The sequence below is a fragment of the Peromyscus californicus genome, unplaced genomic scaffold (assembly GCF_007827085.1).
Source record: "Peromyscus californicus insignis strain IS unplaced genomic scaffold, ASM782708v3 Scaffold_14__1_contigs__length_90479793_seg_2, whole genome shotgun sequence".
Classification (NCBI taxonomy): domain Eukaryota; kingdom Metazoa; phylum Chordata; class Mammalia; order Rodentia; family Cricetidae; genus Peromyscus; species Peromyscus californicus.
This window is the reverse complement of record NW_026294436.1, coordinates 48,626,896-48,644,712: the sequence shown is the minus strand read 5'-3', so window position 1 is coordinate 48,644,712 and position 17,817 is coordinate 48,626,896. Positions and strand designations below refer to the sequence as shown.

Sequence of the window (17,817 nt, the reverse complement as noted above, 5' to 3'; positions counted from 1 at the left end):
ATGATAGATAACCCATGTCTAGAAGAATGAGAGGGACCTATTCCTGCTCTAGGTCTTCATCGCCCCCATCCTGGCTGACTTTGAAAGATCAGTCATGTCTATGTTTCCTACTTGAAATTTAGATGCTTCTCCCATGGAACTTACTAAGAACACATTTTGGAGGCTGTTATGGAATAGCATATTCTTTAATATTTTAAGTCAGTGGGAGGCCTGTTCTCCCTACAACTACTGGCAGTCTACAGATTCAGCCAGCCCCTTGGGATATGGGTGCAGTTCAGGGTCGGCTGCATTAAGATCTCTGGTTTGAATTTGCTTGTAACCAGGAAGTATTGCTCCTTTTTCTGCTTATGTCTTCATTGGGATTTTTTTTTTTTACCCCCCAGCTATTCACAATCCACATGGCTGCCATGTGGTCTCTATCCATGAAGCCAAACACAGCATACTACACAAATGGAGATGAAATCTGTCCTGAACTAGCACTGAATTAGGCCACCTGAACCAAAGATAGACAAGCCCTGGTGTCTGCATCCAACAGAAAACTAGTAACATGGTGATTCGTGTGTGCCTTTTGGGAAATACTCTATTTTAGTTGAAAAATGATAGAAATTTTAGATACATTTCCAAAATCCACCCATAATTTCAACATCTTGACATAACTAGTTAGTTCATTTTATGACTAGAGTTCAATATTTTATTTAGGAATAATCTTAGTGTACATATTTTTTGTATTGTGCTTTTTTTCACTTAAGACTGTATAACCTAGTTCCCTTTACTTATTTCATGGTATGCATATATTTCTCTTACATACAGTGTTTATAAAAAAAACTAAGTGAAGTGATACCGAAGCTGATTGTTCATACATTGTATGAAGAATAAATTAATATCCAGAATACATAGAAAAACAAAGTTTAAGGCAACAGTTTAATGAATGATATGTTTCTTTGACCTAATGTTGACCGAAGTGTTTATAATTTGGTTAATTTCTGTTACTTGGGGATTTTTTGACTATGTTTAGAATCAAATATATTATGATTTTACATTTTGAACCTTGCTAGGAAACATAATTGTTGTTAAGGAAATATAAAAGAAAAACAAATGATGAAAAGCAAAGGAAATGATAGTTGTTGTTGCTATTGGTACCATTATGTCAAGCTAGTTGCCTCACATGTGATACTCATTAAAAGACATTTCTCTTGGTTAACCTTTTAGACCACTCCTGTGTGATAGCTCTGTCCTTGCCCTGGTTCAAAACAAGAGGAAACTGAACACTTCCCCAGGTTTAAATCTTCAGTAAGCAGAGTTAGAACAGTACTTCTGGGCCCTGTTTCTATCCAACACATAGGGTTGCATGGCTAGCCTATTCTATTCAAATTTCACAGTGTATTGTATTGGATGTACTAAAAAGTATAAGATCAGAAAACTACCTAAATGCTTCTTGGTTCAAGCATTCTTTCTTGATCAGCAAAGCATGTCTGCAGCTGGGGTCTCTATTCTGGGGTGTTGGCATCCCAGTGGGATGGCCTATGTGGTTTGATAATGGAACCCCGGGAAAGTGAGTAGACACTTTTGTCGGAGAGTGTGGTTTTCCAACTTCAGTCATAAAAGCAGGTATCTGCCTATGGTCAGATCACAGGCTGGGAAGTGGCCAACTCCCTTCCTCCTGTTTTTGTTGGATGTCTTTGCTATTGAGTGTAAAGATCATATAACATATCATCTGGACTGGGAAGGTTTTAGAATACTAATAATTATATTAGGACAAAGAGTATAAACCAGGATTGTCCCTGGCAAGCAATGACATTTGGCTCCCTCTAATTATAACTCAGTATGACCTCACCCATTCTCTTGAGGACACTAGATGATGATGTCAGACAGGCAACTAAGGTACCAGAGGGAGCAAAGGATTTCCTAACATGGACACTACTTTCCTAGTAGAGGTTGTTATTTATTTACCTGTAGCTAATTAAAGCAAGCTTCTTGGGACATAAACACACTTCTTAGAAGAGAATTATTTTCTTTAAGCAAATTATGAGAATGAAAATGCATACAAACACTAAAATTATCAAGACTCACTAACTTACTTTACAGTGTTATGCCTCTTGGGTAGCAAAAATCAACCAAATCCTATACTATTCTTTGAGATGAAGTAGCCAAGAAACCTTCCCCAGACACCTTTGTTCCTCTGAGAGGTAGCTCGTGAATGGCTTGTCTCTGTAGTACTGGTCTGGAGTGCCATTTACAGAGGGAGGGCTGGACTCAAAACTAGTGGCAAGGGAAAGAACAGCTGATTGCTCTTTCATAGTGCCCCTCCCCTCAGTTGGTCTTGGTCATGGTGCTGCTGACATCTGCTCAACGCATTTGGCTCATTTCTCCCTTTCACACTTTCAAAAATAGATCTTCGTCCCTCCCAAGATGTTGTTTACACGAGGGGCTTCATAACGGATTCTAACGGAAGACACTGAACAGGTAACTTGTCAGATGGGGATGAGGGGGGCTTCTTGGGGTAGGGCTTAAGGGGGAATTAGTTTTTTTTTTGTTGTTTTTTAAAGAAACTGGGGGCTGATGTCTTAGAAATATAAGCAGTGGAGTTTCCCCAAGCGGGAAATTAGAACTCAGAACTGTAAGAAAGCACACCTTCTAAGGAAGTGTGACAGCCTAGAGCAGCTTCAAACATGATTGTTCTGGGATGACCGGGCTGTGTCTATGAAGACAGGTCCATTCAGTCTAGAGTGAGGCTAGGCTTCTGATCTCTCTTGTTCCACTCTGAAGTAATTCCCATGATGGTCATCTTTGACAGACTTTGACCAGGGAGCCTTTAGACACCCAGAGTATGAGCCAGGGGTCAGACTCCATTATTGTCCTGCCTCTGTTGCTTCTCAGGATAATATCATAGTTGATTTATTATGTAGCCTTATATTGAAAAATTGAGCTAGACATAATTTCCCTATTGTATGTCTCACAAGGGAGTTGAGAATCTAGGGATAAACAATATGGCATGTTCAATACTGAAAAAGGGAAACACAAAAGATCATGTGGCAGTAGGAAGATGTTTCTAGAAAGAGAAGTTGAACATTATAGGGGGATCACAGAACAGGCAATGGAAACTAACGTCTTACTAATGAAATGCGGTCCCATGTGTCCACTTAGAAAAACCAAGTATATATTTTAAAACGCAACTTCCAAATTTCAAGCAGAAGTAAGAAATGATGATTTAAGTTACATAGGCACATTGCCAAAGGATTTGGGAGATCTTACTTTAGAAGTACATTTCCCTAGGGAAACTGAAATTTACTTTTTTTAGATGAAATAAGCATACTTCCATTGTTCTCATGTTGGCAAAAGAACAAGCCAAAGAGATGGCTTCCAACCTCTGTATTTCAGGGTTCAGAAAACCACAAACTAGGACCTGTGAAAGACAAGCTAGAGTGGATGGGAACTTGGATGCTAAGGACCATTCACATACTCCTTAGGCTGTCATAATTATCTTTAGGTTGATGTTTTGAGCAGTTTGTCATCCTGTTTTCAAAAAAACTGACCAGAAAATAGCACTTAAGATCAAGTCAAGTATTAACATTTCTCCTCAATTGTTTTGTGATTTATAGGACTGACACTATGGGTGATTAGAAGTCAAACCGTTTAGAATATTTGCCATACTTCCTTGGTATTGGTAATTATTTTCACTCAGTTTTCCTTAAAAACCACCTTTCAGATCAAGTAGAACTGGTCTCCAGAGGAAACAATTATCTAACTGTTAGTGGGGTTAGCATGCTGCTGGGTTGCATCTGCTTGGAATCTCCAAATAAGGAAGTGGAAAACCTTATGCTTCTCAAAATATGTTGGCTCTGTGAAGTCCCACTGCAGACTTGATGAGTCAGCAGATGGAAGACAAGCATCTCTTTCTCATCCCTAATGTCTCCATGTGCTTTATTTGGCAACACAGTTTCTTGGTTACAGATTCAAAGAGCTTTGTTAAAAATTCATCAGAAATGGTATATTAACCGACCTTTGAAAACTCGGTCCCAGGACTCTCAGCTCATATGTGCTCCCTGCTTACAGGAGTAAGAGATTCTTACCCAGTGGGAGACTAAGCACTTAGATGTCTGTCAGTTGACTGGGCTTTTGGTGGCTGTCCTGTGTTTAACTGATACACATTACTGAATTTCTGTCTTTTTTTTTTTTTTGTCATTCCAAGAAGTTTCATTCTGTGTAGGAACAAGTGGTAATTTTACATGGGCTAGATGACCCATTATTTGGTTGAAATCAATTAATTACCTTCGCTGGTGCCTCTCTGGTGGGAAGATATTTAAGGGCTCTTTCTCTTTTCGTAAAGCAGAGTTTTAGAAGTTTCCATGACATAGAAAACAGGTGGTCATGAATAGGCTCTTAGATTGGCAGCCATTCAAGGCTCTGCTGCATCTGTTGTCACTTAAGCAAGCAAGTCTTCCACCTTCCAATGCTATGTTGAAAGCATGACTAAGCAACTCTTGGGACATCAGTAGTTACTTCTCTCTCTTCTGACTGATAATGTTTGTCGTAGGTATGTAAAAAAAGCTGCCCATTGCTTGCCTATATTGCGCATTTAGCTTGAGCTGTAAAAATAGACCTATGTCAAACACCCAGAGGAAAATGTATAAAATATGATTGAAATTCTGATTTGTGGGATTATATGGTGTCTGTTCTTCATAGTCTCATATTTAGCTAACAAATGCTACAATACTAAGTTTGTTCAATCTTTGAAAATCAGTGACTTTCTTAAGCATTTATCAAGTGAAACTGGTATCACTTACCCAGCTTCCCAAGGGAGTGCAAATGTCATTCGTTAATATCAACTGCTTTCTTAACTTCTGGCCCTGTAACTTGAGGGACTTCATATAAGATTGCCACAGAATCACTGCTAGCTGTCGCTTTCATCATTGCAGAACCACAGAGTGCAAAAAGACCTGTTCTCTGCTGTGCTAGTACAGGCTGCCACTTGAATGCCCTGCTGAATATTCAATCTCCTGTGCAAGATACTATCCTAATTCTTATTCATTTGGTTTTGAGTGAGAAAGTAGATTGATTCATATTACTTACTGCCAACCTACCTTAGAGAGAAACTCAGTGTGTCTAAGAGATGTGTTACCATAGAAAGTACTCCGGCTAGAACATCAGATGAGATAGATAGCAGACCATGAAATAATTGTAGCCAAAACAATGTGCTATAGCAGAATGGATACCAACACTATAGTAGAAAATTCAGAAAAATAGTAACAACAACTTCAGAAAATGAATACATGCTCCCCAAGGTTCCAAATCCCTTTTTCCAGCGAGGAAATAGAACACTTTCAGTTATCACAGAAAAGGTGAATCTCTATGAAGTAGGACATAGCTGCCCAGAATCTCAGAGGATGGAGAACAACTCTCTTAGAAACATAGGCAAAGTATCTAAAAGCAAAATCATTCCATAACAATCTATAATTCACATTGATCATTTTTTATTTAAGTTCTCTCATGAAGTTTTAGCCTTGTATATTCAGAAGTCACTCAGTTCTCTTCCCAGTATTTAACAAATAACACAGACACCCTGTAATGACAATTTCTGCTCCATGTGTTTAAAATGCTAATAACTGTAGACTGTCTTTAGGACTTGATATTCTCATAGAAACCTGGTTGAGAACGGCTAATTTCATTTTGTGATAATCCATAATTTAGGTATATTCCCCAAATCTGGTTATTATCTCTTTTCTTAGTTACTATTTTTTGTTTTATTTTGTTTTTTGTTTTTTCAAGACAGGGTTTCTCTGTGGATTTCTGATAGGATATTAGATAGAAGCATGTAATTCATCTAGAATTTAAATGATATCTATTTGGCTTTTGTCCTTGTCTTAGTGGATTGTTGTTATCATTTACTCATTCATAATTTAAGCCTGCTTTAACTGAGGACTCCTATGCCTCTTGGATGAACCTTGATAAAAACAGTCTGTTTTATTATGCTTTAATGCATTTTTTTTACTATGAAAAGACATCTTTATAGATCTAGGAATACGCGATGATTATGCCCTCTTATGCCACATCCTTCTGACTCTTTCCTTCCATTAAGTTAAATTTTACAGAAATGACTAGCTCTCCAGAATAAATGAATTCCTTTTAAAGATCTCTGCGGCAGGATTACAGATGGCAGGGACACTGAGCACAGATCAGTTTAATCACTGTGTATCTATCTATGGCTGTTTATTCAGTAAGTAGTTTATTGAACACCAAATATGTGCTGGATGTGGTGTCAGCTCTACCTGAGGATATGGTGATGGAGAAAGCAGATGTGGTGACCTATGCAGCTTATACATGACAATGACAAATACTGAACAAGTTATTAATTACACATGAAATTAATGAGTAAAGCAAAAATACAGGGTGCTACAGGAGAACCTAGCCTTGTCTGGGGATGGAGACTTAGGGCCATCTACCCAGAAATGATCAGTAAGAGGGAAAGCTAGACAAAGGAAGTGTAAGCATGTAGAATTCTTTTGTAACCTTGGGCCTTTTTACTTCTGCTGTAATGTAGACTTTATTCTCACAGTCACTTATACCCATGTAATAAAGTTTTTAAAAGGTTTGTTTTGTAGGGTGAGTAAGTGATCTGAAACTTAGTGTATCTCTTTAACTCGTGTTTTTCTTGGTAGATGCTAGATTCTCAGGTGAAATAGACTACTGTGAGTTTTAACTCTAATCTTGACTCTGTGCTGTCTCAGCTAAACACCAATGATCTATTCCCCCTAGCTTTAGTTTTTCCTTCTTTCTGATCTTGTCATCCGATCCCAGAACCACAAACTCCTGTGTGGCTGACAAAATTTCACTGGAATGCGGGCGGCAGGAAAAGCGCATGTCATCCCGATTCTAAGTCTCATCTCAGCTCTTTGTTGAAAGGGATTTTACTAATCTTAGAAACAGCTAGAAGCATTCCACTTAGTCCAAAAAGTCTCGTTTTAACTATTTCACACAGAGAAAGAGGCCATTTGCACCCACATCTACACACCATTTTCTTTTCCTTTAAAAAAGAGATTTGTGGATGCCCTGAATAAAAACCCACCAATGATGAGTTCTTGTCAAGGTCTTAACTATAGTCTATGACAATCAAAACTAGTTCATGTTTCTCTCAACAATATAAACAGTGAGAAACAGTTACATCTGAGATCAAGAATGGTAAAACTATAACTTGGGAAGTTTATTTTGTAATTTTAAGAATCTCCAAAGTGACTCACCCCAAAGGTGGTGTGTGCTAGTCAAGTACTTTTGAGAAGCTTTAAAAATCAAGACCCATTGATAGGAAAGTCTTGATTTGACGTTTGTTATTACTGTCCAGTGAATCACAATGCCAGAGGAGTATGTTGGGTTGCTTAACCAATTCTACAAGTACATCATTCCTTATGGTTATTGTTAATTATCCAAAATGCATTGAAATGAAGGTCACTTCCCCAGACTGAAGAAGCAAAATTCTTTCAGTCTAGTGTCACTCCCTTGCTGATCTGCTCCACTGGTTCCACAGGCTGTCTGGTATAGGCAGGAGAGTTTAGACTCTGTTTAAGTAGCTGATGAAACTCTTGCTATTTGACTTGAGCAGAATATCCTCTTCCCTCAGAAATAAATCATTACTGTATTCAACACAGCAAATACCTCTCCCTACCCTATCTTGTTTTCCTCTGCTTCCCCAATGCCCTGTAAAAGATGGCCACCTTTTCCAAGGACCTTAGACTAATTGAAAGCTGGGGCTCTCAGAGACCCCAGAGGTCCTCTATCCACCTTAATGCCCTGCCTGCCCCTGTCCTGAGAGTATCTCCACCCAGGGCATGGACTTGCAGCTTTATGAAACTAATGCCTGTTGTTCTCCCTGCTCTCTCCTTTGTCCCTACAGCGCCATGGCTACTTATTCTGCCACATGTGCCAACAATAGCCCTGCACAGGGTATCAACATGGCCAACAGCATTGCCAACCTGAGACTGAAGGCCAAGGAATATAGTTTACAGAGGAACCAGGTGCCAACAGTCAACTGAGGAAAAAAATAATTAAACAGGCCTAAGAAGAAAGCAAAAACCATAAGAAACCTATCCTGTTCTGTCATTTCTTCATCTGCTGGAAAAAAATTAAAGCAAACAAACAAAGCCAGAACTAAAATATTGGGACCATGGCGGAGAAAAGCAGGAGAGGAACAAAATGAAAATTAGTTAACAGTGGTTCCTTCTTCCTCTCGGATATCATCACCATTTGCTTCTGTGTGTGTTTATTGTGTTTTCCTTCTATCCATGCTTTGCTAATTATACTCCAGGCTTCTTCAGTGAGGCTCAGCCCACCCATTCCTATAACTGTATAAGAATAAAAAAAAATCTGCAGCAGCCAAAGAAACACACACACACACACACACACACACACACACACACACACACACACACACACATGTATATGCACATATACATACATATGTGTGTGAAAGATTACTTCTCAGCAGCCAATTTGACCTCAGTGCCTTACTCTGTCTCCTTCTAAGTAAGTCCCTTTAGGAGATTTTGAAAATCCAAAGTATTTCTGAAGAATCTGTATCATTGTCTCCATGTCTGTTTGTCATAGTAAGGTTTTTCTATCAGCTTCAGGAATAAGAAATGTACACATGTTCTGGTGTCTGACCTGTTTAGTCAATGTGATTGGCCATGTCTGGTGCACTCTAAGCTCTAAGATCTAGAGATAATCTGTGGATTTAAGCTCTAAGCTCTAGATTATAATGTCACCATCAACACCGTCCCTCATCCAAACCAAACAATAAACATCCTAACTTAAAGATTTTGTTGTTTTTGAACAATTGCTGTCACTTGCTCTTTGGTAGAAGAAGTACTTTTGGCTTTAGAGAAAAAGAGAAAATTTTGTAGAATATTTTGTAGAATTTTTTTAGGAAAATAAATGCTGAATTGTGAAAGGCATAGCCTTTATCTCTTTGGTGCCTTAGGGGTGGTCAGATGCACACTTATATATATATCTATATATTCTGTGTATATTTATATATATTATATATATAAAATATTGCAAGCTTGAGTTTGCAGTTTCTCAAACACTATAAAAGCAAACTTTACACCACCACCACTCTCCTTATCTACACAGTAATGGTACATTAATGTGGCATCTTGCTATTTTCCATAGTCTATATAAAATTCTCATTAAGGTCAAAGAGCAATTTGCTAGGAAACTGTTTGAGAACAGCTTTCATTTTCACATTAGGGCTTTAATGGGATTAGGAATTATTTGACAGAATAAGAATGATCTTGGGTTTGGAGCCTAAGCTTAGATGGAAAGTCTACATCGTCTGACATATCACGGAAAATATACCCAGAAATCAGGCATGGTGTGGGGGTGGGGAAGGGGAATAGTTAGCCATCTGCTCTTTCTCCACTCCACAGAAATATGAAAACAAGTAACGTTTAAGTGAAGTGCTTAAAGCTTTCTCTAAATTCCAATAAAAAATTAAGGACAATTGTACTTTTATATTTTAGCATTTTTGAAGTGAGGTTTAGTATGTAGGGTGGGAGGCAGGGCAGGTATTTCTTTGTTTCTCTTTGTTCCCGGTTATGCTTTGTCAACTTTCCTGGTAGACTTGACCAAACCATGTTACCACACTGTGTCTAGTTTACCTGATTATAAAATGGGTTTAATAATTCTTACATACCTCACAGGGATGCTGTGAGGCTATGTTCGTTGGCTCGATTTCTTTCCCTTTTCTTTTCTTTTCTTTTTTTTCCTTCCTTCCTTCCTTCCTTCCTTCCTTCCTTCCTTCCTTCCTTCCTTCCTTCCTCTTTGTTTTTCCAGCACTTTGTAGCCATGGGAGAAAAGGGACTTTAAGAGCATACAATGTTCATGGACTAACACAGTATCTGGAAGCTTTGTTTTCTAGCAGGAAATGATATCTGGCTGTGCATACATATAACCCAACCCTGTATTTGGAAATAATAAATAGGTTTATATTTTTAGATATCTCAACAATCACATCATTTGACCAAAGAATAATTTAAGGCTCAAAGTATAGAGATATTTTTAACTTATATTCTCATCAACAACTTGGTTCTAATAACCATATTTCTCAGTGAATAAAATGCTTCAGATTGGTTTTGGCCAAATATGTCAACTTTGTAATATGAGTGACAGGCAAAGTATTTGGGGGTATACGATGCACTTTTAGTACACGTTTGTATTTCCCTTGGCATACCTAATTGAGTTAATGGTGATATTTTTTCAGTTAACAGCCACAGGTCTGAAAATATATTTCAAGTGATTTTGTACTTTCTTTGATAATAAGAAGGAAGACCGTCTTGTGTACTTTGATCTCATGAAGTGAACCTTCTCAATAACTACTATTAAAGCAGTTCTTTCAGAATAGGTCCCGTGGTCTGGCTGAACGCACACTGCTTGTTTTAAGGAGTCTTACCACTCATGTAGTTGCCCCGTTGGTTGCTGTACGTTATCACATTTCAAAGGAACAGTACAACCTTATTGTAAAAACTTCCTTTGATTTGTAAAGTGAGTACAAGTCCAACAGACTGATAAACTTCGGGGATTTAGAGTTTGCAGAGAATAGCTAAAAGATTTGGATTATAGGCAAGGAACAGAAATTAGAAATGAAAAGGTTTTGCTAAGGAGGGTAGAATCTTGGAAGAGAGTCATATAAGAAAGTTGTTTGAATCCTTCATCCTGACTCCATTTCCAGTGGCCATCAAAAGAGCCCGATTCCTTAAACTCAGAGGAGAAAGTGGGTGGAGGACTTATCTGATGCTTCAAATCAGCAGTTTCTAGGAATTTCATAGAATAACCCATGCTAGTTAGTCACGGGAATGCCTGCTGCTGGTGGACCCACACCACAACATCTTTATCTGAGCACTTATCTGGATATATCCCTGAAAGACTAGCTCTCAATTTTGTTCATATGATCCACTTTTTAAATAAACATAAGTTTAACAAGTAATTTGGAGGAATAGATTTCTAGCTTGTAAGTCAACTGCCAGAGGAGTGTCTCAGTGCCACAGACTCAAGGCATACACCTGTTGCTCTCCATCAATATACCCAGATGAAGGCATTAAACTACTATTGCCCCAATCCCTTTCCAAACAAGAGGCTAATTAGTAGAGTACTTGGCAGGTTAAATTAAACCAGAAGTAATGACCTAATTAAATGACATATGGTAATAAAGATCTCATAAGAAATGTAATATGTAAATTATAACTTGCTTTATGATGTAAAATATACATTGTTTGTGCTAGAATAGAAATGATTTCTTTTCAATAAAATGAAAGACGGATACAACATTATCTTTTGTTATAATATATATTGGACTCAGATGATTATTTTTACTTTGAACTTCCAAAATGAAGAACTGCTTGGATTCAAGATGACAATGAGAAAAGTGAAGGTAAGAATGGTTTATAAGCAAGAGAACTTTTTATCAAAGTACAATATTATACCCTGTAAAAGAAAAAAATAATCTATTATTCTTCAAAAGCAAAAATAGTAGTGGGAGGAAGAAGGAATATCTGTATGTACAATGGGAAGATGAGGGCCGAATTTCTCATGAAAATTCAGCAATTTTACCAATGCCTTTAGTACCCACGGTACTACATACGATATGACAAATAGTCTTCACACAAGGCACAAGCTTTTATTTTAATAATATCAAAATGAAGCATTTTAAGCAACCATTGTGTACAGTGTGGGCGTGTGACAATAAAGAGAACAGAAAAACCATGTGGTGAGGAATAAGATGCTTTCTTACCAATTAAAATCTGGTCAAAAGGGCAACTTGATAATAAACCATTTTATGCAACAATTCAAGACAATCAGTTAATAGTTGTTAGACGGCTAGAGTACATAGAATAATTCCAGAAGAAGAAGAAAGAAAACACTGAGCTAGAGTGGGACAAGAGGAGAGAGGAAGAAGGGGCAACAATAGGAGACAGGAAGGAATGAGCCAGGGATGCCAGGGATGCAGCCTTGAGGAATCTGGGCTCAGGAAACTCGGGAAGATGGAGAGTTTATTTTTAAACTAAGTAGAAAAAAAAAAACACTGAAGTTTGATGTTGACCTTTAACTTCAAACAAAAGACATGAACTTTTCTTCAGGCCATAGAGACCCATAGAAGGGTTTTAAGCAAGGATGGTTTATAAGCAAGAGAAAAAAAAATATCCCCAAACTTGCCATTTTGGCAGGACACTTCTTGCAAAAGGGCAAAGATGAACTAAAGCTGAGCAAGCACTGGAAGACAGAGGTGCCATATGGCAGATGGTGACTAGGGCGCGTCTTCCAAGGGAAAACTCAATAGGATGGCCCCGAAAGAAGGGAAGAGAGTCAAAGATAACACCGACTGAACCCTGGTGACTCAGGGAGTATATCATTGATACACTTCATCAAAATCAACAGCAAAAAGAGAGGCTCAGTCATGGGGAAGGTTGATGCAGTCTCAGATATACCTTTGATGCTACCAATTCCAAACGGGAGCTCCCGGTAAGTAAGGACATGAAAAGCAGAACTGAGTATCAAGGTCAGGGGCATAGTCAGAAGTTTAAAATGACAACTTGGGATACAAATATGAATGTTTTTTTTCGAGATGAGAAATTGTCCTGTCACACATAAATCATTTTAGTAAATGGTTTTTGGGAGTAGTTTCAACACAGGAATAGATATTGTGCTTTAAAGAACAGCTACAGTCAGGGAGAGGGCTATGGAGGGCTGCTTCTAAGAATCTGAGAAGAGAGAAATCAAGCCTGTTTATTATCTCAGACTATTTTGTCAAGGCATGTCTTAATCCTTGACCATCAGAAAACACCTGAAAACTACACGGAGGTGCCATCTCCTCTCAGTGACAAGAAAATAAGTGACAGTTGCTGATGAGAACCCTTGGTGGGGAGGGTGGAAATCAGTACGGAGGCTCCTCAAAAAACTAAAACTAAGAAGAGAACTTTTATATCAACTGCAGTAAACATGTAATTTACAGTAACCAAGATATGGAATCAGCCTGGATGCTCACCAACAGAAGAATGAATTTTAAAGACGTGATTAATGTACACAGTGGAGGTTTACTTATCTACAGTGAAGGGTGAAATTATGTCATTTGAAGGGAGCTAGGTGGAGCTGTTGACTATTTTAAACACAATAATATTGCATATTTTCTCTTATAATGCGTGTCACCACTCTAGAGATGGTAGGACCTGGGAGAAAGGAGACGATAAATGAGGTGGACTAAAGTCTCATGTAATAGTCAACTTTATTCAGAGCCCCAGACAATTTATACTCTGAGGGTTAAGAAAGGTCTCATGAGTGAAGTTCTCATGAGTTCAAGTTGTATACAGTCACAAGGATAAGCTGCAAGTAGTAAAATCATGTTTTTCCACAGAGGCATATAAAGGATCATTTAAACATTTAATTGAATAACAGCAGCAAGCAAAGCGAGTAATCTGAAGTCAACTCACTCCTATCCGCTACACCTGAGAGAGCATGAAAACGTGTTCCAAGAACAATCCCATGGTTTTGAAGAAACTGAGGTCACAAGACTCTTGTCTTCTTTTCTTTTCTTTCTTTCTTTTTTTTTTTTTTGGTTTTTAGAGACAGGGTTTCTCTGTGTAGCTTTGAGCCTTTCCTGGAACTCGGTTTGTAGACCAGGTTGGCCTCGAACTCACAGAGATCCTCCTGCCTCTGCCTCCCAAGTGCTGGGATTAAAGGCGTGCGCCACCACCGCCCGGCTTGTCTTCTTTTCTTGAGTGCTCTCACAAGAACACAGAATTCTCCTCACACAAACTTATTCCAGGACCATTCTCTGACAATATGGAATCTAGATTTAAAATACACACACACACACACACACACACACACACACACACACACACACACACATATATATATATATATAGGACGTATCATTGATATGTATATGCTTATCTTGGTGAATTTGCTCATATATTCATTTTGATATTTCCTGAAAGTGAAATAACATCTCTCCTTGGATGCCAATACTGCTGGTATAAATTACATACAGTATGATTTCACAGTATGATATAATATGCTTATATTTCATATCAATGTGAGTTATCTTGTCAAATAAGATCTCACACCACATTCCAAAAATGGTTATTGTGAGGAAATCTGAAGTCATTCAAAAGATTTAAAAATGAAAAAGATAGACCTCATACTATGAAATATGAAAGCCAGAAGATACAACCACAGACTAACCTCAAATGATTCTACTAAAACGTACTCTACTAAAAAATCCAAGTCTGACTGGTTGGAGACCTAAAGTAAGGATTAGGTATTGGATTCTCTCCAGGTGGAGTCTCACAAATCTGAGTGATGAAATAGTGACTTCTCCATTTCATTCTGAATTTGTACCAATCACCTGTACAGGATAAATGTCCAATTTCCCCTTTACACTAGTCTTTTATTTTCTCAAAGCCAGGGAGACATCACATTAGCATGAGCAGGTCACCAGCTCCTTGTCACCTTAGTATAGTGGGTACACTGTGGACTTTGCAACTCTCAAATTTCTTTAAAATTTTAAATCTTTTCATGGAAAAATCAAACTTGGAAAAGAAAAAAAAGAAGGGAGGAGAAGAGGAACAGGAAAGTCAACTGCCCTGCTCGCTGGGTATTCCTATCACACAGAACTGAGAAGGAGACTATTAATGGTGGTGAATTTCCCTAATTATACTTGAGAATCTGACCTCCAGTTCGAGTGGCTTCATGTCGTGCTGCCCAGCTTGAACTCTTAAAAAACCTTCAGATTGCTAAATCCAGCATCCCCTGATTTTGCCAAGGAAAATAAATCTATTTTCCTATTTCCTGTGCTCTGTCAGGGTAAAAACCATAAAAAGAAGCCAAAATTCCTCCACAGTAGGCTCGAAGACCTAAGGAGATAATTATTTTCAGTGCAGAAAGGCAAATAATCTTTCTAGAACCGACATTCTTGCTGACCACGTTGAACATTGAGAAATCAGAGAAAGTTTTCTTGAGGAAATAAAATAGAACTGATTGAGGAATTTGGCCTGAGAAAACAGGAAGTGTGTTTCGATTGCTGTATACAGCCAAGAAAGGATGGCATTTCTAGACCACACTGGTGAAGGTGAAGAGGTGTGTGTGTGTGTGTGTGTGTGTGTGTGTGTGTGTGTGTAAAATCCCTGGAGACAGTGACTACTTTTGATGCTTATCTAAACCAAAGCAAAGTTTATGCATCATTCCTCACATAAAGACAAAGCCAGCCTAACACCAATGGATTTTCCTGAATTTTCACTCTTTTCAAGGCAGAGGAGCTCAAGTTGGGAAAGGCTAGTTTAACACTTTTAAGAAGTTTTTAGTACAAACACATTTCATCCATTAGGGTAATGTTTTCCTCAGGCTTGTCCAGGAATAAATCCTAACCTTCTCTCCTTAAGATCCCAAGGACACAGCTGATTTGTTTTCAGTTGGGGCAATGAAATGTTGAAATGGGAAACACATGTCCGTTTGGTCTGGAGGGGACATGTTAGGAAGCTTCTTGTTTATGAGGCCTCCACTTAGCAATAACCTGACAGCCACAGAAAGTCTAAACAAGCAACTTGCAATTAACTCCTAGTAATAATTCTTTCTAGGATCAGGATGAATTTTAATTCTATGTATAATGCTCCTTATCTAGTAAAGTTTTCAAGTGTTCTTTAGTCTGAAAAGAAGGCAGTGCTCTTCAAAACCTTATTTAATTGTTGCTTTCTTTCTTTCTTGGAACACAAATAATTTGACCTAACTGCTCCACTCAAATGCTCATGAGCCCACAGTGCTGTCCATTTTAGGCAATGTTTCCTATTGGTTTTTCTTTCAAGCATTAAAAATGTTATTCTGATTTTTTTTCTAATCTTGAATCACAAGTACAATCTTTAGAGAGAACTAAATTTAATAAAGAGGAGTTGCTAAGTTAAAGGATCTCAGGAAACAATGTCATTGAAGAGTTTGAGACCGTCACTTCAGGCACCTGGACTGGAGGATGTGAAGTGAGAAAGAATCATAGTGCCAGCCCTGCTTGGAGCTACTGCCATGGTCCCAGTGTGTGTCCATGGACCCATGTGAAGCTCATAATGAGTCATTCTTGCAAATAAAGTAAATACTAGTAAGTTTAATTACATATTGTGTCATGTTCTCTGAGTAGTGTTTCAAGAAATAATAGTTTGGAAGTAAAAAAATGATGCTTAAATTGCTTATAGCAGCATGTAATTATCTGTACTGTTGCTATTCATGTTAGGTGATATGAATATCAGAGACCTTCAAATAATGGACTCCGGTGTTTTCCAGCATTTGTACATTAGTTATAGGCTACAGGGTTTTTCATGTTACCCAAAACATATTCACATTATTATTAATGAATATGAATAATAAATAAAATTGATCAAACAAATAATTTTAGACATTTACATTAATGAGCCAAGAGTATACAGAAGGTTCAAAGTACATTAAGAATTACTTAAGACATCAAATTCCTGAGAGTTCCCAGAAATTCTGATGTCTTGTTCTCTAAATCCCTAAGATTAACACCTTTTGATTTGAAGCAGCAGTTGCCCTGAGTGAATTTAGAGAGAAACACCATTCTAGAATGGAACACTAGGACCCAGATGTTCAGTGCACAAGCAAAGAAGAGTGAAAAATATCTTGAACATAGAAATCAGAGGAATTAGAGATAGGCCTCCTAGGTGTTCTTGGAGAAGCCATTTGGGCTCCCGAGACTCTTTTACAAAGTGGAAATGCTAACACTTACAGGATTTGCTGATCAGATCAAATTAAGGTTAGCATTTATATCATTACACCATTTAACACACTCTTGATAAATAAGGAATACAAATCCAGAGACTAATCATAAACAATATTTACTAAATTTTGTGTGCCCATGTGTAATTTGGAGAAGAATAGTAATTGGGGGTAAATAGTAGATACTATTTATCAAACAAGCAATATTAAATACAATAAAGAGAATAAAGAATGATGGATGTGCCTAAGGCTGCCTGGGACCAGCTTTGTGGTTGGTTACAAGCATTCTGCCTAGGCTAATGAGTCTCTATAGTCTATAGAAAAGGGTCAGGAGAGTGTGCTGGGAATAGAGGGTGGAGTTTTAGACCTGAGAGATTCTCCAGGTCTGCTTTAAACTAGGCTCCAGATTTGGTGGCCTTTCTTTGCTCAAATCAAAGTCCTACTTACTAAATGACAAAACATGAAAAGGGGATCAGCTAGAACAGAAAAGGAGAGGTCAGGAGTGCCCAAGGATGCTACCAAATACTCAAGGTCATCAGGACACCCTAACCATCCAGTATTCCCAGTGTTTCTGAACTTGAGTCATTTAAGCACCATTTTGTACTTTGTGCAACATCTGCCTGCCACCTGGACTCTTATTTACTTAATATTTTCTTTAATTTGGCCTATTTTGTAACTTAGCCTTGTCCTAAACAATAATAAACATGAAATTATTGATTGATGTACAAATTATATTTCCCTAAGGCACATTTCCATAACTATTACATATATCATAACACATTGGTACATAACTATGACACTAAACAAATGTCCATCTGCGTACCATCTAGCATCATCTCATTTACTGCTGGACCACGCTTTTTGAAATTGTAAAAAGGCTGTTTGCACTGAGTTCACTAACTAAGCCTGGAGGAAAGGCATCTTGCCTTAGACGAGTAAAGGTAAGCAGACCTGTGCAGCCACACACAGCCCCCGTGCTCAGAGGGCCCCCGTGCTCAGAAGGCCCCAGGCTTGCCGTAACACTCATCTGTCACCTTCTTGAAATTCTGAATAAGTTTT

The 17,817-nt window shown here is 38.0% G+C and overlaps 1 protein-coding gene across 3 annotated transcripts in view; it reads left to right on the top strand.

Moving 5' to 3' along the window:
• The window catches only part of Prrx1 (paired related homeobox 1), a 67,700-nt gene extending 56,388 nt beyond the window's left edge, over positions 1 to 11,312 (top strand). The window contains exons 4-5 of one of the 3 annotated variants that reach the window (XM_052737419.1): positions 2,392 to 2,463; positions 7,886 to 7,995. In XM_052737419.1, the coding sequence (XP_052593379.1) occupies positions 2,392 to 2,446 (55 nt within the window). In that variant the 3' untranslated portion in view covers positions 2,447 to 2,463; positions 7,886 to 7,995. The other 2 variants (XM_052737418.1, XM_052737420.1) reach the window with 2 other exon arrangements.
• The last annotated feature ends 6,505 nt before the right edge of the window (positions 11,313 to 17,817 follow it).